General features: G+C 47.2%; 14 protein-coding genes across 14 annotated transcripts; 7 read left to right on the top strand and 7 right to left on the bottom strand.

Moving 5' to 3' along the window:
- Window positions 1–38: 38 nt before the first annotated feature.
- Bathy12g03750 (unknown protein) lies at window positions 39–2,459 on the bottom strand (the record flags this gene model as incomplete). The annotated part of the gene is made up of 1 exon (XM_007509695.1): window positions 39–2,459. The coding sequence occupies one exon, from the start codon at window positions 2,457–2,459 to the stop codon at window positions 39–41; it is 2,421 nt and encodes an 806-aa protein (XP_007509757.1).
- A 610-nt stretch (window positions 2,460–3,069) lies between these two features.
- Window positions 3,070–5,562, top strand: Bathy12g03740 (predicted protein; the record flags this gene model as incomplete). Its single annotated transcript, XM_007509936.1, has 1 exon — window positions 3,070–5,562. One exon carries the CDS (start codon window positions 3,070–3,072, stop codon window positions 5,560–5,562), a length of 2,493 nt encoding a protein of 830 aa, XP_007509998.1.
- Window positions 5,563–5,626: 64 nt separating this feature from the next.
- Bathy12g03730 (ribosomal-protein-alanine acetyltransferase) lies at window positions 5,627–6,579 on the bottom strand (the record flags this gene model as incomplete). The annotated part of the gene is made up of 2 exons (XM_007509958.1): window positions 5,627–5,635; window positions 5,692–6,579. The coding sequence occupies 2 exons, from the start codon at window positions 6,577–6,579 to the stop codon at window positions 5,627–5,629; spliced, it is 897 nt and encodes a 298-aa protein (XP_007510020.1).
- Window positions 6,580–6,699: 120 nt separating this feature from the next.
- Window positions 6,700–7,335, bottom strand: Bathy12g03720 (unknown protein; the record flags this gene model as incomplete). Its single annotated transcript, XM_007509918.1, has 1 exon — window positions 6,700–7,335. The coding sequence occupies one exon, from the start codon at window positions 7,333–7,335 to the stop codon at window positions 6,700–6,702; it is 636 nt and encodes a 211-aa protein (XP_007509980.1).
- A 365-nt stretch (window positions 7,336–7,700) lies between these two features.
- On the bottom strand, window positions 7,701–8,837 carry Bathy12g03710 (aspartate carbamoyltransferase; the record flags this gene model as incomplete). Its single annotated transcript, XM_007509697.1, has 1 exon — window positions 7,701–8,837. The coding sequence occupies one exon, from the start codon at window positions 8,835–8,837 to the stop codon at window positions 7,701–7,703; it is 1,137 nt and encodes a 378-aa protein (XP_007509759.1).
- Window positions 8,838–9,072: 235 nt separating this feature from the next.
- On the top strand, window positions 9,073–11,115 carry Bathy12g03700 (predicted protein; the record flags this gene model as incomplete). Its single annotated transcript, XM_007509953.1, has 1 exon — window positions 9,073–11,115. One exon carries the CDS (start codon window positions 9,073–9,075, stop codon window positions 11,113–11,115), a length of 2,043 nt encoding a protein of 680 aa, XP_007510015.1.
- A 159-nt stretch (window positions 11,116–11,274) lies between these two features.
- On the top strand, window positions 11,275–14,058 carry Bathy12g03690 (predicted protein; the record flags this gene model as incomplete). The annotated part of the gene is made up of 1 exon (XM_007509737.1): window positions 11,275–14,058. One exon carries the CDS (start codon window positions 11,275–11,277, stop codon window positions 14,056–14,058), a length of 2,784 nt encoding a protein of 927 aa, XP_007509799.1.
- Window positions 14,059–14,199: 141 nt separating this feature from the next.
- Window positions 14,200–14,910, bottom strand: Bathy12g03680 (unknown protein; the record flags this gene model as incomplete). Its single annotated transcript, XM_007509702.1, has 1 exon — window positions 14,200–14,910. The coding sequence occupies one exon, from the start codon at window positions 14,908–14,910 to the stop codon at window positions 14,200–14,202; it is 711 nt and encodes a 236-aa protein (XP_007509764.1).
- A 198-nt stretch (window positions 14,911–15,108) lies between these two features.
- Window positions 15,109–16,758, top strand: Bathy12g03670 (unknown protein; the record flags this gene model as incomplete). The annotated part of the gene is made up of 2 exons (XM_007509931.1): window positions 15,109–15,121; window positions 15,350–16,758. The coding sequence occupies 2 exons, from the start codon at window positions 15,109–15,111 to the stop codon at window positions 16,756–16,758; spliced, it is 1,422 nt and encodes a 473-aa protein (XP_007509993.1).
- A 754-nt stretch (window positions 16,759–17,512) lies between these two features.
- Window positions 17,513–20,075, top strand: Bathy12g03660 (predicted protein; the record flags this gene model as incomplete). Its single annotated transcript, XM_007509897.1, has 2 exons — window positions 17,513–18,110; window positions 18,415–20,075. 2 exons carry the CDS (start codon window positions 17,513–17,515, stop codon window positions 20,073–20,075), a joined length of 2,259 nt encoding a protein of 752 aa, XP_007509959.1.
- Window positions 20,076–20,301: 226 nt separating this feature from the next.
- Window positions 20,302–22,098, top strand: Bathy12g03650 (cell death suppressor protein Lls1-like; the record flags this gene model as incomplete). The annotated part of the gene is made up of 1 exon (XM_007509722.1): window positions 20,302–22,098. The coding sequence occupies one exon, from the start codon at window positions 20,302–20,304 to the stop codon at window positions 22,096–22,098; it is 1,797 nt and encodes a 598-aa protein (XP_007509784.1).
- A 99-nt stretch (window positions 22,099–22,197) lies between these two features.
- Bathy12g03640 (predicted protein) lies at window positions 22,198–23,031 on the bottom strand (the record flags this gene model as incomplete). Its single annotated transcript, XM_007509923.1, has 1 exon — window positions 22,198–23,031. The coding sequence occupies one exon, from the start codon at window positions 23,029–23,031 to the stop codon at window positions 22,198–22,200; it is 834 nt and encodes a 277-aa protein (XP_007509985.1).
- Window positions 23,032–23,096: 65 nt separating this feature from the next.
- Window positions 23,097–24,443, top strand: Bathy12g03630 (predicted protein; the record flags this gene model as incomplete). Its single annotated transcript, XM_007509647.1, has 1 exon — window positions 23,097–24,443. One exon carries the CDS (start codon window positions 23,097–23,099, stop codon window positions 24,441–24,443), a length of 1,347 nt encoding a protein of 448 aa, XP_007509709.1.
- Window positions 24,444–24,499: 56 nt separating this feature from the next.
- Bathy12g03620 (TPR repeat-containing protein) lies at window positions 24,500–25,315 on the bottom strand (the record flags this gene model as incomplete). Its single annotated transcript, XM_007509758.1, has 1 exon — window positions 24,500–25,315. One exon carries the CDS (start codon window positions 25,313–25,315, stop codon window positions 24,500–24,502), a length of 816 nt encoding a protein of 271 aa, XP_007509820.1.
- Window positions 25,316–25,345: the final 30 nt, after the last annotated feature.

The raw sequence follows: 25,345 nt of genomic DNA, 5'->3' as shown, positions 1-25,345 counted from the left end.
CGAAATATATTATCTTTCTATTAGTATCAACTCTTCTTTTATCTTCTAACGCCTCTGCTGTTCGTATTCTTTCGGTTCCGAAACGAAGGTTTTAAGCGCACTTCAGAGTCCAAGTCGTTGCAGACAAACCATTTTTTCGACTTTGTCACGGTATCCTCTGAATCCAAACTAACTTCGTACGAGTACATGTTCCACAGACAGTCCCACATGACGTGCGGCTGCGATTCGTATTGCTCGCTGCTTCCTTTCTTCAGCCTGAAGATCTCCCCTTTTTTGTTCACCTTCGCTTTTCCTTCGAGTTCGCCTAAACTCCAGTGCTTGACGATTTTGCCGCTCGACCAGACGCCTTTCCTAACGAGAACCAAGACGAGGTCGTTGATGTTGAAACGAAGCAATGGTCTAGGCTCAGCTTTTGTAGTCTTTGGCCGACGAATGCAGTCGTCGACGTCTTCTGGTGCAAATATCAATCCCTCTTCGCCATTTTTACCATCGAGTTGGATTTGATACGGGAAGCGCGCTCGAGGATTCAAGTCCAACTCGCGCACGGCAACCGCGTTTGGTTTGTACCAGTGTTGCACGACAACGCCAGATTTCCACCCCGTGCTCATTTTACACTGAACACATGCACCCAACGGGAATCGCAACTTCCGCGGTTCCGGACGCTTCATCAAATTCAGGCGTTCCGTTTCTCTCAAAAGATCTTCGTACAATTCTCCTTGCTCGCAATCACACTTCATCTTGTCAATCGCCGAATCGTTCATCTCTTGTAAATCGCACAAAAACGAAGGCTCAAATCCGTCGTATCGCATGCGTTCAGCACACGGGTCGGTACGTTCAAAGACTGGTTTTGGACGTCGAAAGGCAAACTCGAGGGCGGCTCCGCGCGCCTTGCGTTTCGCGCCGTCGAGCTGGCACTTGAAAGGAAAAGTTTCAGCGCAAAAACTAAACGAACGAAATCTATCGTCCGAGGAGACTTTAATCGTCTCTCCATTTTGGTCGTTCACTCGCGCAAACGGAACTTCGTTCTCAACATAATCCAGAATATCCTCCATGGTATCAAATTCAGGGACACTATCGATGAGTTCATGCGCAGAAATTGTAATTCTTTCGCAATGAAACGGACCGCACACCAAAATCCACGCCGCGTATTCCGATTTACTTCGAACCAAATCGTATTCGTTACCAGAAAAGGAGAAGAACGGTCTCTTCCATTCTTTGATGTTGTGCCAGGTTTCTGGAGCGTTCGAGTCTGGGCTATATTTTGTCGGTCTTTCTAAGATTCTCAACACGACTTCTCTGCAAGATTCGGGCAATTCGGCGATATCGAAGCAAGACAAAACGCATCGAGGGATCCTCGCCAAGTCGTCGCAATTTGGATTCGGTGATTTATACCACGTCGCCTTGATATACCCGGGCATGTGCTTGCAATCCTCGTCACTCAACGAGTGTTCTTCCTCTCTTTCGTCGTTGCTACTGGTGTTGTTACTCTCGACGAGTTTCTTGTATTCAGCGCCGCGCGCTGAGTTGAGTTTGCGGTTGCTGACTAAACTAAAGTTATTCACATCCTCTCCGCCTTCTTTTTCCTCGACGAAAATACCTCGCGACCTCGGTTTGTAAGGCTTTTCGCAGTCGTCGCAAATTTCCAAGGTTGGATACTCTATGAGCTCGTTTGATGGATCCCACATCGTTCCGTACACGCCACCGTAAATATACGAGTACAGAGAATCCCATCGATCTTCGTCGCCGTAAATCGTGCGGTAGTGGACCGAATCAATCACTAGCGTTCCCCTCGGATGAAGCTTTTCTAAACATCGCATAATAGCTGACGCTGTTGGAGAACTCCTTCGGAAAAGTTTCATGGTTTTACCGCGTACTAATGCTCGGCACGCCGAGAGCTTTTGGAACAGTTGTTTCGCGTCTTCGAACGAGTCAAGATTGTAGAGCGCTTTTAGTCGCGGAACTTCCTTCGCTTCAGATGACACGTCGCTCTCGATGTGTGTATTCGCTGTTGTTGTTGTTGATGTTTTCGTTCCCAGTTTTTCTCTTTCGCACTCTTCTCCGTCACCTTTGTCCTCGTCGTCGTCCTCGTCGTCCTCATCGTCGTCCAACGTCTCGAGACGAAACTTTGTCTTTTTCTTTTCTGCGCTACTTTTGTTACTTCCGCCTTTCAAGTCGTTGTCGTCGTCTCCGAACAACCCAGGCGCCGGTCGGAACTGCGGATGCTCGTGAGAGTTCATCCTCGTCGCGTGTGGAGAAGACGATGAGAACGATCGCGAAGAAGAAGTGGGAGAGGAAGACGGAGAAGACGAAGAAGGCTGTCGGCGTCGTTGATTTTCTTCTTCCTCTTCCTCTTCTCCTTCTTCTTCTCGTTGCGGAGGAGTAGAAGACGACGTCGTTTTCTTTACCGAACCCGGGGGTCGTCGTTTCTTCTTCGCCGCGAGCGATCTCGGGATGGGCATTGCGCTAATAACGAATGCGCCGTCTCTTCGATCTTCTCTTTCTTTCTCTTTCTCTTTCTCTCTCTCTGTGCGTGTGTGCGTGTGTTGAAACGCGGACGGTGATGATTTCCGGCGGCAAGCAACGACGATAAAAGTCAAACTACGCTTCGAATTGGAAGAAGACGACACACGCCAGTGAAAAAAGAGTTCCGCCGCGCTCGCGCGCGCGCTGTATTTTCAATACCACGGATCTGTGATTTACTCGAACCTCTCTCTCAACCACTCTTTCTCTCTATCTCTTTGATACAGATCAGAGACGATGATGATAGAAAATCGAGAGTGATGATGAGCGCGTGCGTGCGTCTCTCTCTCTCTCTCTCTCTCTTTCTTTTATTAAAAATGAAGACACTTGTGTCTCTCTTTCTCCTCTTGTTCGTACGAAAACCAGAAGTAACGAACAGACAAATCGTTCCTTCCGTTTTTTTTTTCGCATCACTTCTCCTCAGAAGTTTCATCGCGCGCACACAACACGTATCACACAAACACGTATCACACACACACATAGTGCGGTTGTGGTTTAGGAAGGAGAATAGAATAACAATAGGAATATTAACAATAGTAGTGTAGAAAAATGAACGTACCAAATAGCAGCACGAGCGAAGGAATTCGGAAATGTTTGAAAGAAAGAATATTGGACGACATGCTCGGCGCTTTTAACAGTTTCAAGGAAGAAGAAGAAGAAGAAAATGGTGAAGGCGTTTTGTCTCAATCGGCGTTCGAGTGGAGAGTTTTGATTTTAGACGACGTGACGACCAAAGTCGTCTCTTCCGCGGTAGGGATGGCTGACTTGATGGCTGAACGGTCCATCACGAGCGTCGAGTCTATTCTCAAATCTCGCGAACCGCAACCAGAAAGGGAAGCGATATATTTTATTTCTCCAACAAACGAGAAAGCGATACGAGCGTTGATTGACGACTGGGACGTGAGCGAAACTAATGATGATGAAAAAGGCGATAGCAACGAAGAGGAGCAGAAGAAGAAGAAGAAGAAGAAGAAAATAGCACTCTTCGGCAACAAAAAGTACAACAGCAACAACAAGAAAGAGTCAAAGAAGAAACCAACGAACCCGTATCGCGCGGCGCACGTATTCTTTTCCTCACCGGTTCAAAAAGAAACGCTTCTACGATTGCAACAGACGGCAAACTTAATACGACATTTGAAGACGTGCAAAGAAGTATACGCGGAGTTCCAAGTGAATGATTCGAGATCTTTCTCGGTCGATTACGCCGGTGCGTTACCGGCGTTATTTGGCGAACGCGGTAGAACTTTGGGCGAATGTGTCGACGCGTGTTCGACGCGTTTATCCACAATGCTATCGACGATTGGAGAATTAAATGCAAACGTTCGGTATAAGAAAGGAGCCATGAACGAAGACGGGGAAATTATCGGAAGAAACGCATGCGAAGCGGTAGCGAGACAGACGGAGTATTTGCTCTCAAACATGCGAGAGAAAAAATCAACGGACGAGGAGACGAAGAGAACGAATGGCTCCGTTAGCTCGAATCTAGGCACATGTGGAGATACATCTACGTGCGAGGTGTTGATATTAGACCGATCGTTTGACTACGTCGCTCCAATTATTCACGAGTGGACGTACGAAGCTATAATTCACGATCTCTTGAACGTACCAAATTCTGTGTACACGTACTCTATAAATACAAAGAAAGGTGTTGAAGAGAAAATAGCGAAATTAGATGAAAAAGATGCCTTATTTGTAGAGCTGCGACACGCTCACGTCGCGAAAGTAATGGGTGATTTGTTTGAAAAAGGGCGCATTGAAAATGAAGCGAACCAGAAGAACGCCTCGAATTCAGACATTAAGAGAATGGTACAAGCGTTGCCGGAAACCTTAGCAAGACGAGCGAAACTTAGTATTCACACCTCAATAGCTGCTGAACTAAACCACGTGCTGAATGTTTGCGACTTAGCTTTAATAGGGAGAATGGAGCAAATGGTTGCTTTCGGGGAAGCGACATCGAAAGACATTATTCATCTGTTATCCAGTCCTCCTTCAAGCGTAGTCGACAACGCGAACGGGGGAGGAAGCAATGCGCCATCGACAATTACCATTGAACAAATGCTACCGGCAGCAGAAAAGCTTAGACTATTGATGATTTACGCTGCCACGCATCCAGAGAAGATTGACGAGCAAGAAGCGCTGAAATGGATTCAAGCGAGTGGTTTAACCGAGAAAGATATCGACACCGTCGTAAAATTAGAACAGCTCGGAGCAAAGATTCGTAAAACAGATGCAACAACTTCAAAAAGTACGCGGATGAACAGACCTCGAGTAGATGAGCGATTGAAAGCGCCGTCAAGTAACCAGTCTGAAGCGAGCTTTGACCGATTTGTTCCAAGAGTCGCGGCAATAGTGCGAGAATTGGACGGTAACTCGCTTTCACCAGACGATTTCCCGTCCTGTTCTGTTTTACCTTCATTCACTAACGAAGCAAACGGCAAAAATAGCGACGGTGCGAAGACTTTCCAAGACGGCACCAACATTCGCGTCGGCGATGACGGGTCGAAGAGTTCGGGCTCGAATTTTTCAGCCCGCCCCCAAACAAAATTAGGACGATGGGCGTTGCACGCTCGAAGTGGTTCGGCGATTCCTGATGTTCCAAGTCGAACGGGAACGCCGGATTCTTTCACAGAAGACGATATGGAAAAGAAGAGAAAAATAAAGAAGAAACGCCTAATCGTCTTCGTCTTGGGAGGCGTGACTCGTGGCGAGATTCGAGAGGGATTTCATTTGAGCGAGGAGCTCGACCGCGACGTGTTCATCGGCGGTACGAATATTTTGAATCCAGAAGCGTTCATCGGTGATTTGATGAGCATGGAGGGATCGCTGACTTTACAAAGCCCATCGCGCGTTTTGTCTTCTCCGTCTCCACCTCTTCTTCCTGATGTTGCCCTTGGACAACTTCACCCAAGTACACCTCCTCCTCATCAACACTCTCACCTCAAAACGCAAAATGCGAATATAGCATCTCCGGAAGCTACAAAGTCGCCACAGATGGATCCGAAAGAATTAGAAAAGCTACTGAGCGGTTTAGAAGAGTTATAATCCAATTGTCAATTTAACGCACGTTTTGTTTGTACACGAAACTTGTAATTATCCATCTAAAAGACTATTGCGCCTATTCGAACGTCGGTACGAGAAGTCGTTCCCATCACGGTTGCGTTCGAAAGGTACCTCGCGTATTGGTGCTTGCGTTTTCAAGTATCGCGTCGATGAGTCGCCATCGACGTCGCTTCTATCGTTTGGATCCAACGGGGCGGGGACTTTCGCGAGCTCTTCTGGTAATCCGGCCAAACGCCTCACCAATTCGCGAGTTGACACCACCTCTTCTTCATTTCCGTTTTTCTGGGCGTCGCTACTGCTATCACTATCGCCGCCGCTACTACTGCTACTGCTATTCATGAACATTAAAATGGCGCCCGAACCATCTTTGTAATAATTTTTCCGAACCGCTTCCGGCGAGGAAGAAACGAAGCCGTACCTTTTGTATAAAGCTATCGCTGCTCCGTTCCTCTCGGAAACTTCCAAGTGCAACTCGTTTTCAGGAGCGGCATTCACGGCTGCATCGAGAAGTCGTCGCGCAATGCCTCTTCTTCTCTGATCGCTTCTCACCGCGAGTTCTAAAATCTGCGTCTCCCCGGCGACGAGCCAACAGACGAGAAACCCGAGCACTCTTTTGTTGTTTGCTCCGTTGAGTTGCTTTTTCACTTCTTCATCTACATTATCATGACCATTTTCGTCATCGACCTCAACGGCTATGAACACGCGAGATATATCCCTCCCTAGTTCTTCTTTAATTTGCTCGTTCGACCAGGTAATCTCTGGAACATTCTCGGCGCATTCGACGAGAGCTTTTTCTATGAATCCATCCATTCCCCTAACGGCCTCCTCGACTCGGATTTCTAACGACGACGACGAAGAGGCGACGTTTGTTGTCAGTGTTGCTGCTGCTTTTGCATTGCATCGAGGAATGTGACGATGACGACGATGAAGTATTCGATGGGTATCAAACGGAACAACAACGGCGCCGGGTGATAAAAGAGACGACACCAGAGAGTGCATGTTCGTTGATGTTGTTGTTGTTGTTGTTTGAATATTTATGAATTGTTGTGAAGAAAAAAAAAGGTGTGAAGACTGACGAAGTGAGAGGGATGAGAATAAAATATGGTACAATATTTAGTTTTAAAGTTCCTCGTGTCGTGCTCCCTCAAATCCGCCAGAGAAGCGTTGCTCCACTTCCTTCACTCGACAGAAATGAGGCACACACAGAAAGTCTACCATCTCTTGCAGCTCCGGGGTACCTAATTCAAACGTGTGATCGACGAGCGCGTGGAACGCGTGGCCCAGTCGCCTCTCGTCCTCTTCTACTTCGCCGTCTTTGCCTTCTAGTAATACTCGCCCTCTCTCTTTGCCACCGAAAAGTATCACGTGACACGCATCGCAGTCGTGATCTTGCAAATAATACGTCTTCTTGCGGTCGTAATCCGCGCACTTTACGCACGCGTGTAATACCGTGTCCCGTATTTTCGGTTCGCTTCTTCCGTGTAACAGTTTTCGTTTTCTCGTTTTCATTTCTTTCGCGTGGTGTTTCGCCAACTCCTCCTCGTTTTCTATGGCATCGACGTTGGTTTCTTCCTCCATCTCGACTAACTCGGCGTGAAGAAATTCATTCACTCTTACGCACGTGTTGCAATCGATATCGTTTGTGTGCACAGCATCGAGCCGAGTGCGAAGATTCTTCGTTACTTTTTCTTGCATGTTGTTGTTGTTACCAACTCCACCACTCGCAACAACAAAACCAGACGCGAGACAACTCATTGCGACGACCAAACAAACTGCGCTGAATGATAAGATCGCGCACAGAAACGGTAACGCCGCAGATGAGCGCCGAGTTGAAGCAGTATCGGCAGTCTTTCGAATCATACTCCCCTATGCGCGTGTTGTAATGGGAGATATTTTTCCTTCCGGCGACACTTTTTTTTTTGTCGACCGATACCCCCGATTCTGTTATTTTTTGGGTACTTTTCGCGCAACATGAGGTGTATTAATATATCTTTTCATAACAAGAAGAACAACAACAGCGAGCATTGCTACTCCTTAATCTCTCTCTCTGTGTGTCTGTGTGTGTGTTCCTCTTCATCTCTCACTCTCTCACTCTCTCTTTCTCTTTCTCTCTATGATATTCACTTCAATAGCAGTACCTTCAATAAAGCCATGCGCACGAACAATCCGTTTTGCGCTTGGCGAAAATACGCACTTCTTTTATCGCCATCAACCGCTGGGTCGATCTCATCGACTCTCGGTAAGGGGTGCATCACGCAGGCTGTATCCGACAAAGCATCCATCACAGATTGATCGATTATATACTTTCCTTTAGCCTTTTCGTAATCGTCCAATCTGTCGCCGAAGCGTTCTTTTTGAATTCTCGTCTGGTACATCACGTCCACTTTCTTCGCCGTGGCAATCAAATCCGTACTTTCCGACCACTTCACGCCTCGCTCGTCCAGGAACAGCTTGATGTCGTCTTTCATTTTTACCACGTCTGGGGCCACGAAGAAAAACTCCACGTCGTTAAATTTTGTCAACGCCATCGCTAAACTTCTCACGGTTCTCCCGTTGGCCAAGTCGCCGACGAATGCTATTTTAAAACCATCCAATCGACCAATCTCTTTTTGAATGGTGTACACGTCCAATAACGCTTGCGTTGGGTGCTGGCCCGGACCGTCGCCAGCGTTGATTAACGGCGCCCGCATAACTTTTGCCGCTTTTGCCGCGGACCCGGCTTGGAAGTGTCTGAGAACAACAATGTCGCAGTAACTCTCCACCGTGCGCATGGTATCTTCTAACGTTTCGCCTTTCGCCGCGGAGGAGTACTCACCAGCTGATTCCGTGGATACAATTCCTCCACCTAATCTTCCCATGGCTGATTCAAACGATAATCTCGTACGCGTGGAAGCTTCGTAAAACAGCGTTGACATCAAATAGCCTTGCAACAACAAAGAGTCCTTGGAGCCGGGTTTCACTTTGGCCATCTCGTCCGCGATTGTGAATAACTCTTCCATCATTGGACGATCGAACTGACCAGAGTCCACGCAGTTTTCCAACTTCTGTAAACCTGACGAGTATTTCGCCGATACCATCGTTCTCCTTTCGTCTCCCTTTCTTCTTCTGCTACTACTTCTTCTTCTCGTTTTATTATTTTTGTTAGTTGAAAACGTGTTCAAATAACGACGAAGGTGATGATGTTGTTTTCTGTTGGTGGATGTCGCACCAGCGCCAGTGGCAAAGGCTCCCATCGTCGCCGTCGAGTGAGGATGCATGCTAAACATTCTTATCTTCGTTCTCCCTTTTTCTCTTTTCGACTCTCGACTTCTTTTTGACTGCTTCTCAACGGGCCGGGCGGGGTGTGTTGTTGTGGATGTGGATGTGGAGCATATCAGATGTTCGATTTTTTTGTTTTTTGAATTTTTTCCTTCGGTCGTGTTTGCTGATGTGCGAGCTGTCACAAGTGTGTTTGTGTGTGCTGTTTCTTCACTTTCTTCAACTTCACGCGCGATGAAGAGCAGAAAACTTTCCTCCTCCTCGTACGCATCCTCCTTCTTTTCTTCCATCGTCGTCATCGTCATCATCATCCTCGCGATATGTTGTTGTTCGACGACGAACTTTGCGAACGCGTTTTATCTCCCCGGAGTTGCTCCTCAAGATTTCGAGAGAGACGATTTGGTCAATCTGAAAGTGAACAGTTTAACATCCATGAAATCGCACTTGCCGAGAGATTATTACACGGACTTACCTTTTTGTAAACCAAACGTGATAATGTCTTCGGCGGAGAACCTCGGGGAAGTTTTACGTGGCGATCGCATTTACAATTCCAAGTATCAAATACAAATGCGAACGGACGAGAGCTGTAAAGTGCTTTGCAAAATCGATCCGTTGTCGTCTGAGGACACGGAGAGGTTGAAAGCAATCATCGAGGACGAATATCGTGTGAATATGATTTTAGACAACCTTCCCGTTGCCATTGCGAAAGAGAACGTCGATTCACAAACAGGCGAGGAGTACAAAACATACGACAGAGGATTCCCAGTCGGGTACCAGACCGATGACGATATCTTCGTAAACAACCACGTCCGGTTTACTATTCTTTTCCACAAAGACTTGGAAACGGATTTAGTCAGAGTCGTTGGATTTGAAGTTGAACCGATGTCGATTAAGCACGAATACGACACGCGCAAAGAGTTCAACGAAGCGTATCCGCGGTTGGAAACGTGCACGAAACAGCAAGGCGCGGAGGATTTCTCCTCTTCTTCCGCCACCGTATCGCCATTTGAAATCAAGAACGGAAACGACGGCATGGTTTCGCCACAACCATTGGTCGCAGGCGAGGAAATTATATTCACGTACGACGTCAAATTCAAAATGAGTGACATCCGTTGGGCATCGCGATGGGACACCTATTTAAGCATGCAAGATCAACAAATTCACTGGTTCTCTATCGTCAACTCTGTCATGATTTTGCTTTTCCTTTCCGGCATGGTTGCGGTGATTATGATCCGAACCTTGCGACGTGATATCACGAATTACAACCAACTGGACCAAATACTTCTTGACGACGCAGCTATGTCGCAAGATGCAGAAGAGACTGGCTGGAAACTCGTGCACGGCGATGTTTTTCGTCCACCAAAAATGGCGGGGACTTTGGCCGTTTACGTAGGTTCCGGTGCGCAGTTATTCGGCATGTCTTTTGTTCTGATGATATTCGCCGTGGCTGGCTTTCTATCACCAGCGAATCGTGGGAGCTTAATGACCGCCATGTTGCTCCTCTTTGTCTTGATGGGAATCGTCGGAGGCTATGTCGCCGGTAGATTTGCCAAGACGTTTCAAATTTTAGCGTGGAAATCCGTCACCATCAGAACGGCGTTGATGTTCCCGGGTGTAGCAGCGGTCATTTTCTTCTGTTTGAACTTGTTAGTTTGGGGTCAGCGATCGTCTGGAGCGGCACCCTTTGGTACGTTGCTCGCGTTAGTTTTCTTATGGTTCGGCATCTCAGTTCCGCTTGTCTTTGCGGGGTCGTACCTCGGATACAAAAAGGACGCGGCGGAGTCGCCGGTGCGAACGAATAAGATTCCGAGACAAGTCCCACCGCAACCGTGGTTCATTCGACACAATTTCGCTGTATTAGTTGGAGGCATTTTACCGTTCGGCGCCGTGTTCATCGAGCTCTTCTTTATCCTGACGTCCATGTGGTTGAACCAAGTGTATTACATTTTTGGCGTCTTGTTTATAGTTTTCGCCATCCTGTGCGTGACGTGCGCGGAAATTGCAATCGTCTTGTGTTACTTTCACTTGTGTGCGGAGGATTACAGGTGGCAGTGGAGATCGTTCTTTACGTGCGCGAGCTCGAGTTTATACGTGTTCTTGTATTCTGCGTACTATTTTTACATAAATCTGGACATTGAGAAAACGGTACCTTCAATCATGTACTTTTCGTACATGGGTTTGTTGTCGTATGGTTTCGGCATTTTAACTGGAACGATTGGATTTATGGCGTGTTACGTCTTCGTGCGGGTGATTTACGGCGCCGTGAAGATTGATTAAAAACTAGTCTTTGTTTGTTGTTAATGTACAATATGCATATATTTAGCTGTATTCATACTTGAGAAAACGAGGAAAAACGATCATGCATGAAATATCTTTCGAAAAATTTGTGCACGAGTTCGCGCCAAAAAATCACACACGTTTTAAAATATCATCCAAATGTTTGCTCGTACTACCGCTGCTACGACGGCGAGTGGCATTGGATCCCACCATAGGAAACAGTCTTCTTCTTCGTCTTCTGGTCTTCTGGATCGATCGAGTTTATCTGCCGCCGCCACCTCCGGAAGGAGGAGGACGTCTTCCTCGTCGCAATTTTGTAATCGAACTCCCGCCATCAATCCTGCGACTGATCGTCGTTTTCGTTTCAAAAGTGCGCGACGACGACAACAGTTGCGAGTGACCGCCGACGATGCGGTTAACGCCGGCGATGCGAATGAGGAAAGTAATGAGAGTGGTGACGCGAAAGAGTACGATGTGCCTTCGGAGGAGGATCCGTTGCCGTGGAGCACGCCAGCAGCACAAGTCGAAGATGCTGCTGCCGCTTCAAATAGTGCAACAAACGAAGAAAAACCAAAAATATTGTCCTACGCCGAGCGCGTGGCCATCATGAAGAAGGAAAAGGAGGAAGCCGGAGGAGGAAAAGAAGGAGAGAATTATAAACGAGAGCAGCAGGCGAAGATGGACGACGAACCAGGAACGATGAGTTCGTTTAATTTACCGATGCAGAAAGAAGTGTTTGAGATTCCGGCGGAGAGGTCCTCACCGGTTGAAGAAGAGGATTCTATTATGAACGAGATGAAAAACACGCACGTCTTTTTGCCGATATCGTACTACGGCATTTTGGACTTATCTCCTGCGCGTGCGACGCGCGCGACTATTCCCAAAGCCGCCGAGGCGATGAAAAACGCGCAAGTCTTTGAAGGCTACTCGAACACGTTGCGTCAAAGCCGAGAAAGTTTAATCGAGGAAGCCGTGGCAGTTTTATCCGATAAAGAAGCCCGAGCGTACCACGACGAAGATTTGCGAAACGGTGTGTTGACTCCGATTGATTTTGAACGAGCACCGGCGGCTTTGGCGATGTTGCTGGAAGCGGGCGAAAATCAAAAAGTTTTAGAGTACGCGGATGCCATATTAACGGCGAAAAATAGGAGAGGCGGGGATTCAGTTAACAGCAACGGGAAGCGCGATGTCGCGTTAACGTCCTCTATGGCCACGTGCGAATACGCGCAAGAAGCTTTATATAGCTTAGGTAAACGACCAAGTTACGTGGAAGGAAGCGACATGCTAGAACTGGCGTTGAAAACATTGGAGAAGGCGCCGGGTGGCAAGTCCAAATCTTTCGCTCCGGATTTGAAGGATGCAATCTACAAGGAACTCGACGACGCGTTACCTGGCGTCGCGCTTGAACTGCTCGCGGTGCCTTTAGACCAAAGGCGAGGTCGCGAGCTCGGCTTAATGGCGTTGAAAAAGTGTTTATGGGCGAAGCCAGGGGCCGATGAAAACGAAGCTCAAAACGACGACGCGGCGTTGATTTCAAAAGCAGATTTACAAGCGCAGTCGTCTCGCTTCTTAACCGCGTATGAGCACGCCGCGATGTTTGTTGAAGCGCCAGATCATGTCCCGGCTGACCCGGAAGAAGTGTACAGAGCTTCCATCTCGCACATTGTCGCCGGTCTAATGAGTGGCAACCCGTTGCTGCTCGTGGATGCGGATGACATCTTGGAACAGCTTGAAATCGCTGCTAAGAATACCAACCAAACTTCGGAAATTGGGGATGTCACCATCGAGCGCACGGTGTGCTTAGTGTTGCTCGGTAAAACGGAAGCCGCGTGTAAGCTTTTAGGTTTGTCTTCGGAGGAAACTTCCAACTCGGAAATGGCAACTTTCGTTCGAGAGAATTCTCCGTCTGGCGACGTCGTCGAAGGCGTGTGCGCCTTAGTCGATCAATGGATTCAGCAAGTCGCGTTTCCTCTTTTCAGAGACTCGGCGCGCGTTGCACCGATTTCTTTGGAACAGTGGTTCTCAAATCCGAAGGTTACTGGTTTTGTGGACAGATACGCACTTTCTCCGGCGTTTGCGAAGATTGAAGGTGCGGGATCTGCGGCCAAGCGCGCTTTGACAAAAGGTTCTGCGAGCGTGTTGAGTTCGTTTTTCCCGAGCGATGACGTTCCAGTCGCGTTGAAGAAAGATGTTACCCAGTACCGTGTAGGCGTGATCTCGCGATTGGCTTTTACTGGGGCGATCGTATTCAGCGCGATGAACTTCTTTGGCAACAACTCGAGCGCTTTTCAAAACGTGCAATTGCCCTCGTGGCAAAGAAGCGCCACGGAAAAGAAAAACGTGAATAAGAAATCTACGCCCGCGCCAAAAAAGAACACAAACAATAAGAACAACTACAAGACGACGACGAAAGACAAGTACAGCAAATATAGTAGTGGTGGTATCAGTGGTTTGAAGCCGCCACAATTTCCAACTGTGCCGAAAATTGAAGTTCCCAAGATTGAGATGCCAAAAATTTCAGTCCCTTCGATCTCGCTTCCGAAACCGGTGAAGAAACCTATGGACGAAAGCACTGCGGAGTCGGTCGTGAAGAGATGGCAACAAATCAAAGCAAAAGCGCTCGGTAGCTCTCACGATTCTCGCGCGTTGAGCAATATTCTCGACGGACCGATGTTGAGGCAATGGACGTTGAGAGCAGAAGATGTCGCCTCTCACGGCTGGTGCTGGGAGTACGAGTTGAATAAACTGGTGATTGAAAAGATTGAAATTTACAACGAAGACGAAGCCATCGTAGAAGCGAGATTGACCGAGTTGGCTGTGTTGAAGGATAGATCCAAAGTGGACGATGACGATGTGTACGAGTCGACATATAGAGCACGATATGAAATGCGCCGAACTTCTGACGGTGGATGGAAGATCTTCGGCGGAAGTGTCGTGTATTAGATACTTTCTTTTTTTAATCAAATGATTATATGCGCGAAGAATAATAATACTGGTAAACTTGCAACGCTTAATTCAATGCTACTACTTATATATACAAAGTTGTTTTATCTGCTAAAATAAAGGTGGACTATAAAAAAACTACTACTGTATCGAACAACACGAAGGTTGCGCGTTACCATTCCCATTGACTTCTCCGCCGCTAAGCAATAACTTTGTCCCTAACGTGGCTAACTTTTGCGCCGAACTTCTCCTTCGCATGTTTGGCGGGACGACGTGCGCGTGCATAATCGTCGTGATTCCGGCGGCGGGAATACCGATCTGAAACAACGTCGCATCGTCGCACCCGTCTAGAACTTTACCTAAATAAAGTATCTTTATATCGTCCGTCGTTAAGTTATTCGTTATTGATGATGTTTTTCCTCCGTCTTTTTTTTCCTCGTTTTTCTTCGCGCGTTGTTCTTCCTCCGTGACAAACTGTTTCAGTTTTTCCTTGATGTCCAAGACGGTCGTTTTCGTGGACGAAAGTTCTATGGGACCGATGTCGTGCACGGAACTCTGCCTCCGAAACCGTATTCTGGAGATGTCCGAAACGTCTCTTTTATTCTCTTGTTCTTCTTCTTTTTTATCTTCTTCTTCTTCTTTCTCACCGTCGTCGTTTGTTCTTCCATCAGAGTTTTTAGGCGATGACGACGATGGTGGTTTTGTCAATTCATTTTTTCCTTCCGCGTCAAAATGTCCTTCTCGTTTTTCTTGTTCTCGTGCAAAGGGATTGTTGTTATTGTTTCTACTCGTCGTGGTCACGGCGGTATCGTCGTTTACTTCTGCTTTTGATGCTTCTGATGATGATGCCATCTCTTCACACTCACTGCTTGCTGGCCTTTTCGTGCTCTCCCGTGCGTCGTGTGACTAATAATCAAGAGCTGTTCTTTAGGACCGAGAGAGAGAGTTAATTCAACGCGTGCGAGGTTAACAAAACAAAAAAAAATCAAAATTCGTCACAAAAGAATTAAACTTTTCGCGTTAGAAAAGAAGAAAACGTATACGTCGATGATGGCTCCTCCAGGTGCGCTCTTCTTGTCATTCTCTCGCTTCCTTCGTGCCTTCTTCTCCACTGGACTTGAATCGGCATATTCTCCGTGCGTTTGTCGGTTCGCGTCGCGTTTCGCAGACGGAATTTCGAAAATTCTCTCTTTCTTTTCTCTCTCTTTTTCTCTCGCTCGTCGTCTGAGTGAGTCCGATTCCTTTTTTCTTTACTTTTTCTTTCTCTTCGTGTTTGATTTTGTGCAAACAGGCGTTGCCGCTCTAAGGAGTGGAAGAAACAAAGGCAACGTTAGATACGCTAATGATGAAGAAGGCTTTGGTGGAGCGGCACTTTCGAATACGACTTTAGCCAGTGAGGACGAAGAGGAAGACGAAGATGACGAGGACGAGGACGAAGAGGAAGAGGAAGACTCTGAAAGCGAGGGAGAAGAGGATGGTGATGATGAAGAGGAAGACTCTGGAAGCGAGAATAAACGCGCAAAGAAGAAGCAACGCATCGCGGCACCTAACGGTGAGAACAACAAAAAAAGAAAGAGAGCAGAGATCAAGAAGAAAGAGTTTGAATCCGCTGTGAAGAAAATCAACGACAACAAGGTTCTCGCGAACGCAAAGAAGAAAGCGAACGAGAACAACTTTAGAGAAGGAAGTGGTGCTTACGTCGCGTTGGTTGTGCTCCTGGCGGGGAAGGCGGTAGGAATAAAGAGCATGACTCCTACCACAATTGAGGAGTTTGCGAGTCAGTTGAGTTTAGAAGGGGAAACGAAGAACGGGAAGAAGACGAAAATGGATCGTCATACGATTTCGAAGGCAATGGAGAGAGACGAAATTAACTTCAAACGAAACAGAGACGGTACGTACTCTCTGGCGGATAAGTTGGAGAAGTTGGAGAATAAGACAATGAAGGAAGGAAGGATGGAAGAGATTGAATCCGCTGTGAAGAAAATCAACGACAACAAGGTTCTCGCGAACGCAAAGAAGAAAGCGATCGAGTTCAACTTTACAGTAGGAAGCGGTGCTTACGTCGCGTTGGTTGTGCTCCTGGCGGGGAAGGCGGTAGGAATAAAGAGCATGACTCCTACCACAATTGAGGAGTTTGCGAGTCAGTTGAGTTTAGAAGGGGAAACGAAGAACGGGAAGAAGACGAAAATGGATCGTTCTACGATTAGGAAGGCAATGGAGAGAGACGAAATTAACTTCAAACGAAACAGAGACGGTACGTACTCTCTGGCGGATAAGTTGGAGAAGAAGAAGGAGACGAAGAAGAAGAAGGAGACAAGAGAGAGATTTCACGTGCAAAAAAACAATTGGGAAGCCGAAGCCGGGAAGTTTCCAGGTATTAAATTCTTCGACGAGAAAGAATGGTGCCCGTTGTGTAACGGCCGAACCGTCGTGAGAGATGGGAGTTACTCATACTTGTTGTTTTTCTCTCACGATTATTTGTGGAACCAAACCAAAAGGTTGCAAGAAAGCGCACGTGGTGGGAATGAAGTAACGATAGAAGCTTTCCGTGTTATTCTTCGTTCCTACTTTGAGAACAAGCTCCACGAGGAATCTTGCGTCACGGATTTCAAATCTTTTCAAAGGGTAGATGGGCACATTTGTTATGACTGTCTGATTGCTGCAGAGAACTATTTCAAGGTCGAAATTGAACAGAATTGAAAAACTGTCACAACTTTATGAAGAACGCGGAGCAACAAACGATACGATACGATACAATACGATACTATAACCAGAACAGAACAGAAATGTTTTTTTTTTAACTACGATGAGTACGATAACTTTCACCACATGAATCATAAACTCACGCCGTCCTCGTTCTTCTTCTTCTTCTTCTTCTTCGATAACTTTCACCACATGAATCATAAACTCACGCCGTCCTCGTTCTTCTTCTTCTTCTTCTTCTTCGATGATGCATAGTAATCCATTTATAAAAGAAGACGAGTCTTTGATTGAAATTCCTTGTTCTCTATCGATTATCGTCGCGTCGACTCTCTACTTGACTCCACCTTGTCGAGTAACGACACGACGATCGATGTACTCGCCGATATATAACGATTCGATTTTTAATCGAAAATGTGCTTTTGGGATATCAACAGCTCATCAACAACATCTCTTCTAGTGTGCAAACGACGATTTGAATATCGTTATTTTGCATCAATCTTTCTTTTAGATGCACACGTAGTGCTATTCGTTTCCATTTACTACTCGCATCCGCGCGCGGATGCGAGAGTAAATGTTTTTAAAGGAATTGTGTTTTTTGTTGTTGTTGTTTTTAAGGATTTTCTGCGTGATGAGAAAGAAAAAAACTCCGCAAACGCCGCACTCGTGTTGCCCTCTCTTTCTCTTCCCTCTCTTCGTCGCCGCAACAGTCTTTTCTTTTCGTATCTCATTATTTGTTTCAAACACCGACGGGATGAATTGCGACTGGAAAACGAAGAAGCGAACGAATACTCTCGTTAAACTAGCCACTAAAAGAAGGACTCTGAGTGAAAACAAATTACGAGCCGCAAAGTGTGGCACCATTCTAGATGTATTCGTGTCTCATTCGATCAGGAAAATGAAGAAGTTAGCTGCTACATCGTCCACAGAGAAAATTTACAAAGACATTGTCGACGGTGACATCAGCTTGCTTTACGAGGTGATGGTGGTTGTGAAGGAGAGAAGACGAGACGAACAGACCGGTAAGTATTCGAGTGTCGCCGTCGAAAAGAAAGCGAGTGACTTTCTCAGGGAAACCGCTCGTAATAAAAAAGCAGTTGCAGTCAAGGCTTTGAAAGAAGCCAAGATTGCATTTATGAAGAAAACGAAAAGAACGCAAAACAAACAAAAAATCAAAGAACGAATTTTTCAACGAAAAGAGTTCTTCTTCTCTCTTCTTTTGTTGAACAACGCGCCGCTTCCACAAAAAAAAAGATCAAACACCTTTAGATCAAACAACAACAACAGATCTTTGAACGACGTCGACGATAAGATGACGACGCTCATGCAAATGCCCGACGGGCGATTGATCCGTAAGTACTAATAGTAGCAAGTGTTTGTTGTGTTCTCTTTTTTTCTTCATCTCTAATTTTTTGTGTTGTTTGGTCAACGATGACGACCGGGACAGAAAAGCGCCGATGATGATGAGGGAGATTCGACGACGACGACGACGACGTTTGCACTCTGCGCGTCCACCGAAAATTCCATCGTATCGTCCTCTCCTCGTCGTCTATTCTCATTTGTTCTCCTACATACACTTGTTCTCTTCTTTCTGTGTGTTGTACTCATCATAAATCTTCTTCTTCTTCTTTTGTTGTTGTTTGAAAAATAAAACAGAGCCGCAAATCGTTTTGTTAAAAGAAGGCACGGACACTTCACAGGGCAAAGGCCAATTGATTTCAAACATCAACGCGTGCATGGCCATCGTGGATACCATTCGAACAACCTTAGGTCCTCGAGGATTAGATAAATTAGTCGTCGATAACCGAGGCGTGACGACGATTACCAACGACGGGGCGACGATCATGAAGTTGTTAGAAATAGTCCATCCGGCGGTGAAAACTTTGGTGGACATCGCTCGATCGCAAGATGCAGAAGTTGGCGACGGCACCACTACGGTTGTTTTGTTATGCGGAGAGTTTTTGAGAGAAGCGAAACCGTTCATTGAGGATGGCGTGCATCCGATGAATATCATTCGCGCGTTTCGTAAAGCGAGCGAACTCGCCGTCCAAAAAGTCAAAGAAGTTTCGGTTTCCATCGAAGGAAACTCAAAAGAAGAGAAAGAAGAGATGTTGAAAAAGTGCGCGATGACGACGTTGTCCTCGAAACTCGTCGGTGGCGAGAAGGAATTTTTCGCCAAGATGGTCGTCGACGCCGTCGGCCACTTGGACCAAGACTTGTTAGACCCAAAAATGATTGGCGTGAAGAAAGTTTTAGGCGCGAGCATGCGAGACTCCTTTCTCGTCGATGGAGTGGCGTTTAAGAAAACGTTTTCGTACGCCGGTTTCGAGCAAATGACGAAGAAAATGGTCAAACCGAAGATTTTAGCGTTAAATTTGGAGTTGGAGTTGAAATCGGAAAAAGACAACGCCGAAGTGCGATTGAGCGACCCGTCCAAGTACCAAGAAATTGTCGATGCCGAATGGAACATCATCTACGATAAGCTCGAGAAGTGCGTTCAGTCGGGCGCGAACGTTGTGCTATCTCGATTAGCCATTGGTGATTTAGCTACGCAATACTTTGCCGATCGAGGCTTGTTTTGTGCCGGGAGAGTCGAACAGGCGGATTTGGACAGATGCACGCGAGCAACTGGTGCGGCAGTGCAAACGACTGTGAACGATTTGAACGATGAGCAATTAGGTACGTGCGATATCTTTGAAGAAATTCAAGTCGGTTCCGAACGCTTTAACGTTTTCCGTGGATGCACGGAAGCGAAGACGTGCACTTTAGTTTTACGAGGCGGCGCCGAGCAATTCATCGAGGAAGCGGCGAGAAGTTTAAACGACGCCATTGAAATCGTCCGTCGCGCGACGAAAAACGCGGCTGTAGTACCTGGTGGCGGTGCCATTGATATGGAGTTGAGTAAATGTTTAAAAGAGTACGCGCGAACTGTCGAAGGAAAATCGCAACTGTTTATTCACGCGTTTGCTCGCGCTTTAGAAGTCATCCCGAGACAGTTGTGCGACAACTCTGGGTGCGACGCCACGGACGTTTTGAATAAACTTCGGCAAAAACACGCCTCTCCAAACCACGAAGGCTTGAATTTCGGCGTCGATGTCAACTCGGGCGGGATTTTAGATACCTTTGCGAACTTTATTTGGGAACCGGCTTTGGTCAAGTGCAACGCCATCGCCGCGGCGTGCGAGGCCACGTGTTTGATTCTTTCCATCGATGAAACCGTGCGAAACCCGAGAAGCGAAGATGCTCAAGGCGGTGGTGGTGGCGGGCGAGGAGGAGGCAGAGGCGGTCGAGGCGGTGGTCGAGGCATGAGACGTTAAATACAAGATAGAGAGAGAATATGTACTCTTGTACTCGTTTTAGAGAGAGAGAATTAGACAGACAGAAAAGAAGTATATCCAAAACACGGCACAAAAAACAATCCACATTACAGACTTCGTACTCGCGCTTTGCTTTTTATCATACAATCATCTTTTCTTTACATCAGAAGATAAGCAGTATTAAAACCTTCGAATCATTCGCGCGATGCACTCATCTTCCGCGTCGATGTCGTTCGCGTCTTCCATCGTCGCGTCTTCTTCCTCTCATCTTTTATTGAAGAAGAAGAGAGTGACGAGAAGTGGAAATGCAACGTCACCAAAAAAGACGACGACGGCGGCGAAAATCAAAAGGAACATCAACAGCCATCAACAACACAGAGGACACATCTCGTTGTCTTCATCTTCTTCTTCCAATTCTTCTTTAGTAACGATGATGAAGATAAAAAGCAAGAGCATAAAAAGCGCGCGGAACACGAAAACGAGAGGTGCGGTTTTAGACGTGGACGAGTCTCTTCCTTCCTTGGAAACCAAAGGCACGGAGCCTTTCGACTGGCACTCGCAGTGGTACCCGATTGCATTCGAGTGCGATTTGGAAGACGACGCGCCGTATGCGTTCACCTTATTAGGCACGCCTTTGGTATTTTGGAAGAACAAAAAGAGTGGTGCGAGCGATGATGCTCCGGAGTATTCGTGCGTGGCGGATATGTGCCCGCACAGATTGGCGCCGCTCTCCGAAGGACGCATCAACGATAAAGGGGAAATCGAGTGTGGTTACCACGGATGGACGTTTGAAGGGAAGAGCGGGAAGTGCACGTCTATTCCACAACTTGGGAGCGAAGGTCCGGCGGTGGATACCGCGCTGAATTCGCCGCGCGCGTGCGCGACGCCGTATTACACGAAAGTCGCGCAAGGCGTTTTGTGGTGCTACCCGACGAAAATTGACGGGACGAAAACGGTGGACGATTTACCACCTTTACCGTTGATTCCAGAACTCGACGACCCGATGTGCGTGTATCAAGACGTCTTTCGAGATTTGCCGATGGACTATTCGACTTTGTTAGAAAACGTGATGGACGTTTCACACGTTCCGTTTACGCACCATAACTCGGTCGGTAAGCGCGAAAACGCTACGCCGGTGGTGTTAGAACTCACCACGGAGGATAAGAAAGTTTCACGAAACGGTTTCACCGGCGAGTGGAAGGAAGGACCACGAAAAGGAAAGTATGGCACGCAATACACGGAGTTTCAAGCGCCGGCGTTGATGCGGCACACGCTCCGAACGGACCAGTTTACAACCTTGACGGTTGTGTACGCCGTTCCCATCGCGCCGGGAAAGTGTCGTTTAATCGCTCGATTTCCATTTATTTTTAAAGCTGCGTTGCCGAGAAAGCTGTTCGGTTTGTTCCCGAAATGGTACACGCACACGAATCAAAACGCAATCTTGGAAGACGATCAAATCTTCTTGCATAAACAAGAACGTTTGATTGAAATTTCGAGAACTGTGAAGAATGAAAAGTACGCCAAGGCGTGTTACATGCCGTCCTCGGCGGACGTGTACGTGAACGCGTTTAGAAACTGGATTGTGGACGTTGCCAACGGTGGTCCGTCTTGGCCTGAAGGTATGAGCACAAAGTTACCACCGCAAGAAGAGACGAGAGAGGCTTTGTTGGACAGATACCACGCGCATACGAAGAACTGTAAATCGTGCGCCCAAGCGTTGGCGAAGATTGTCATCTTCCGCAAGTTTTTGCGCGTGTTTTCATTAGTTGCGTTGGCGGTGACGACGGCATTTGTCGCCGCGTGCATATCTTCGTCGACGGCGTGGGTATCAGCTAGTGCGAGTGGTTTGAAACCGGCGTATTTGTGTGGCGTCTTGAGTGCGTTGGCGGCGATTCTGCGAGAAAAACTTGGTCAATTAGAGAAGAAAATGAGAGTCGGTCCGTATCCGCCGCCGAGACGCCCGCCTTCTATGATGGAAAAAGCCTTAGAAACTGCGAAATTAGGCGGCGCGTTTTCAATGTAAATTCTGTTTTTCTCATCATGCATAAGTTATTACACATTCGTATATTAGTATTACAACAATTTTACTCTAGTACATTATACAACCCTCGCTTTTCTTTATTTATCTGTTCACGGCGTGATGAAATTTGACGAACAGATTTAACGTCGTGTACCCCCACCCGAGAAGTTTTACTCCTTTCTTGATCTTCTCTCCGCCGAAGATTTTCGGAGAAGAAGACGGAGCAGAAGGTACCGCGCTAATCGGTGCGTTTGTTTCCGCTCGCTTTGCAAAAATGCGGAGTTCAGACATGGCCATGAGAACCGCTAATTCAGCGAGTGAGTTTGACCGGCGAACGATGTGAAGCGGGGAAATCACAGATTGCAGGCGCGCCTGCATGACTGCAGTCGCGACGACGTCACACCACGCCTTGGTATACTCGTTCAATCGATCCTTCGCTTTTAACGAGAAGTAAAACGAGACTCGTCGTTTCAAAGGAATGTACGGTAAGATGTACTTGTGCTTACACACCCTGCAATTCTTCTCGGCGCACCCGTTCGAGCGCAAAGACACCTTCTGCCACATCCGCAAACACTTCAAGTGCACGTATTCTTGGCTTCCAGTGCACGCGCACGGGGCGATGAGATCCCCGCACAGTTCGTCTTGGAAGCAAAATCTGCATCGCACTTCAGGTTCTTCTTCTTCTTCTTCTAGTATTGTATCGTCGCTCATCGTATCGCTGCTACTCGTCAGAGAAGAGGAAGACGAAGAGGTGTTCAAAAGAGAAGACAAATTTTGAGAAGAGGAGATAGATTTCATGCTCCCAACTCGTACCATCTCGGAAACGATGGTTGCGTCGTGCACGGCGTCTGGATCAAACGTATCTGACGCTTGTTCTGATCTCTGTTTCATCCGGTGCAAGAGCAAACCAGAAGCGGCGACCACGATCGCGAACATTTTGTACCTCTCTCTCTCTCTCTTCTAAACAAGAGCGTAGTGTTCACTTTGTTTTTTGCGGATTAATGGTTTTAAACGAGAGCGCGCGCGCGGTGTCAGTCTCTTCCTTTCTCTCTTATGTGTGTGTGTGTAACTCTCCAGTCTCACACTCGTTCGAGATCGCGTTTTCTACCTCTCTCGCGGAAACTTCGATGTGTACGTGTGTGCGCGCGTGTGTGTGTGTGTATACTGATGTTTTCTTTAGAGTGCGCGCGCGTCGGACTTTTCCCGAAACGTCGCACCGAGAAGAGAGACTTTTCTATAACTGTTTTTCCAACGACCTTTTCTCTTTTCTCTGGAGTGATGGTCTATACCCTGATCCCAGGACACTAACTCTAATTTCAGTTTTTCACAAAAATCATCGAGCAGAAAATTCGTCCCAAAAACATCTCATCAGCATTCATCATCGCCCTCACAATTTGAAAAGAGTTTGGAAGACGAGAGAAACGTTTCACCACGCGATGTCATCACTCGCAGAGCAACCACCACAAGCAGCGGCGCAAGAAGGTGCTGTTGACACCACAATTACCACCGCGGCCGATGCTGCTGAGAAGAATAAAAACGACGACGACGTAGAAATGAAAGAAGCAAACGACAACATCATCATCACCACCACCGCCCCTGCTGCTCCTCCTAGTGCTGCTGCTGCCGAGATTGACGACGGAGCTGCTGCCGATGAGGAGGAGGAGGATGCGGGAGGAGAAAAAAACGAACAAGAAGAAAAAGAAGAAAAAGAACAAGAAGAAGAAGAAGAAAGAGAGAAGTACGACCCGAAAGAAGGTCCGAAAATACTCGCCAACGTACCGGACCTCCCCAGAAACGCTGCCCTACACATGACGGAACAACAAAAGTACGCATTGAGGCAACAAATAGCCTCCTACGCGCACATTTGTCAACAGCTGTTGCAATTGACCCACGAAGCTGCATTAAGAGACTTGCAAATGAGCGCGCGAGGAGAGTACGACCGTCACGCGACGCACGCGTCTTCCGCTTACCCCCGAGAGAAACAACCGAAGAAAGAGAAACCGCACAAAGAGCGAAAAACACCAGCCTCGATATTCTCCAACACTGGAGTGTATTCCGTTCCCGGGAAAGTTCGATGGCAACCGACGACGGCACAGTTTGAACGTTTAGAACAGCTCTTCGCGATTGATACGACGACGCCGCAGAGAGAAAATTTGAAACAAGTGACGGAAGAGTTGAGCGCGCTCGGCCCCATTCAAGAGTGCAACGTGTATAATTGGTTTCAGAATAAGAAGGCGAGATTGAAGAAACGGGAGCAAGACGCGGCGAGGGAAAGAATGGAAGAGGAAATGAGAGCGAAAGCGGACCAATACAACGCGCAACAACAACAAATGGGAAACTTGAGTTAACGAAAAGTGTAGAGTAGCAAAATAATTGAAGAAGTTTAATAATAATCAATTCATTTTTATTCAATAGTCAATCCTAATCGCTCTGCTCGCTCTCTCATGTTCTTCAACCGCATGGTCGCGACCGAGTTCCCCGGCGCTAACACTAAAGCTTCCTCGTAACATTTAACCGCTTCTTTTTGCATCTTCAATTTTTCGTACGCGTCGCCCAAATTGTTCCACACGGTCACGTACCCCGGCTGTAACTGACTCGCCAACTTAAATTCCTTAATCGCGTCTTCGTACTTCTCCATCTCTGCGTATCCGAACCCTAACGCGTTGTGCACTTGCGCCAAATCCTCCTCATCGCCTTCCCAGTTCTCCGCTGCCAGTTGTAAGTTTCGAATCGCTTGCGTGTACACTTTCTTTCTCAACATGATGGAACCCATTTCAAAGTAGTCGTCCGAGGACGCGTTCCCGGCGCGAATGCGTTCCCCGGTCTTTTTCGCTTGATCGTCCAACTCTCTTCGAATAAACACCTGTCGAACGACGATGAATCCGGAAAATCCTAAAATTAACAACAGCGTTCCCAAGTAAAAGCCTTGAATGTTGCCTTCCAAGGCGGAGATTTCCGAGAGAGTTGCTGCCGAGTGAAGAGCATCGGGAAGCGCAGCGGATGTTTGCAGCGCAGAGCCTCTTTTATTCTTTAGTTGTCGCGTCGTGTTCGTGATCATTCTATCTTCGTTTCTCGTCGTTAATGCTGCTACAGATGCCCGGTTTTTATTTCTTTGTTGTTGCGTGGGGGACGGCTTCATCATCGTCGTCGTCGTCCTCGATCGGTTATTTTCATTCGTATTACTATTAGTATTACATCGAGTGGACGTGGCGAAGGCCATCGAGGAGGAAGAAAGGAACATCGGCGTGGC

Source organism: Bathycoccus prasinos (assembly GCF_002220235.1).
Source record: "Bathycoccus prasinos genomic : Chromosome_12".
Taxonomy (NCBI): Eukaryota; Viridiplantae; Chlorophyta; class Mamiellophyceae; order Mamiellales; family Bathycoccaceae; genus Bathycoccus; species Bathycoccus prasinos.
Note: the sequence above shows the minus strand (reverse complement) of the source record. Positions and strands in the feature narration are given on the sequence as shown.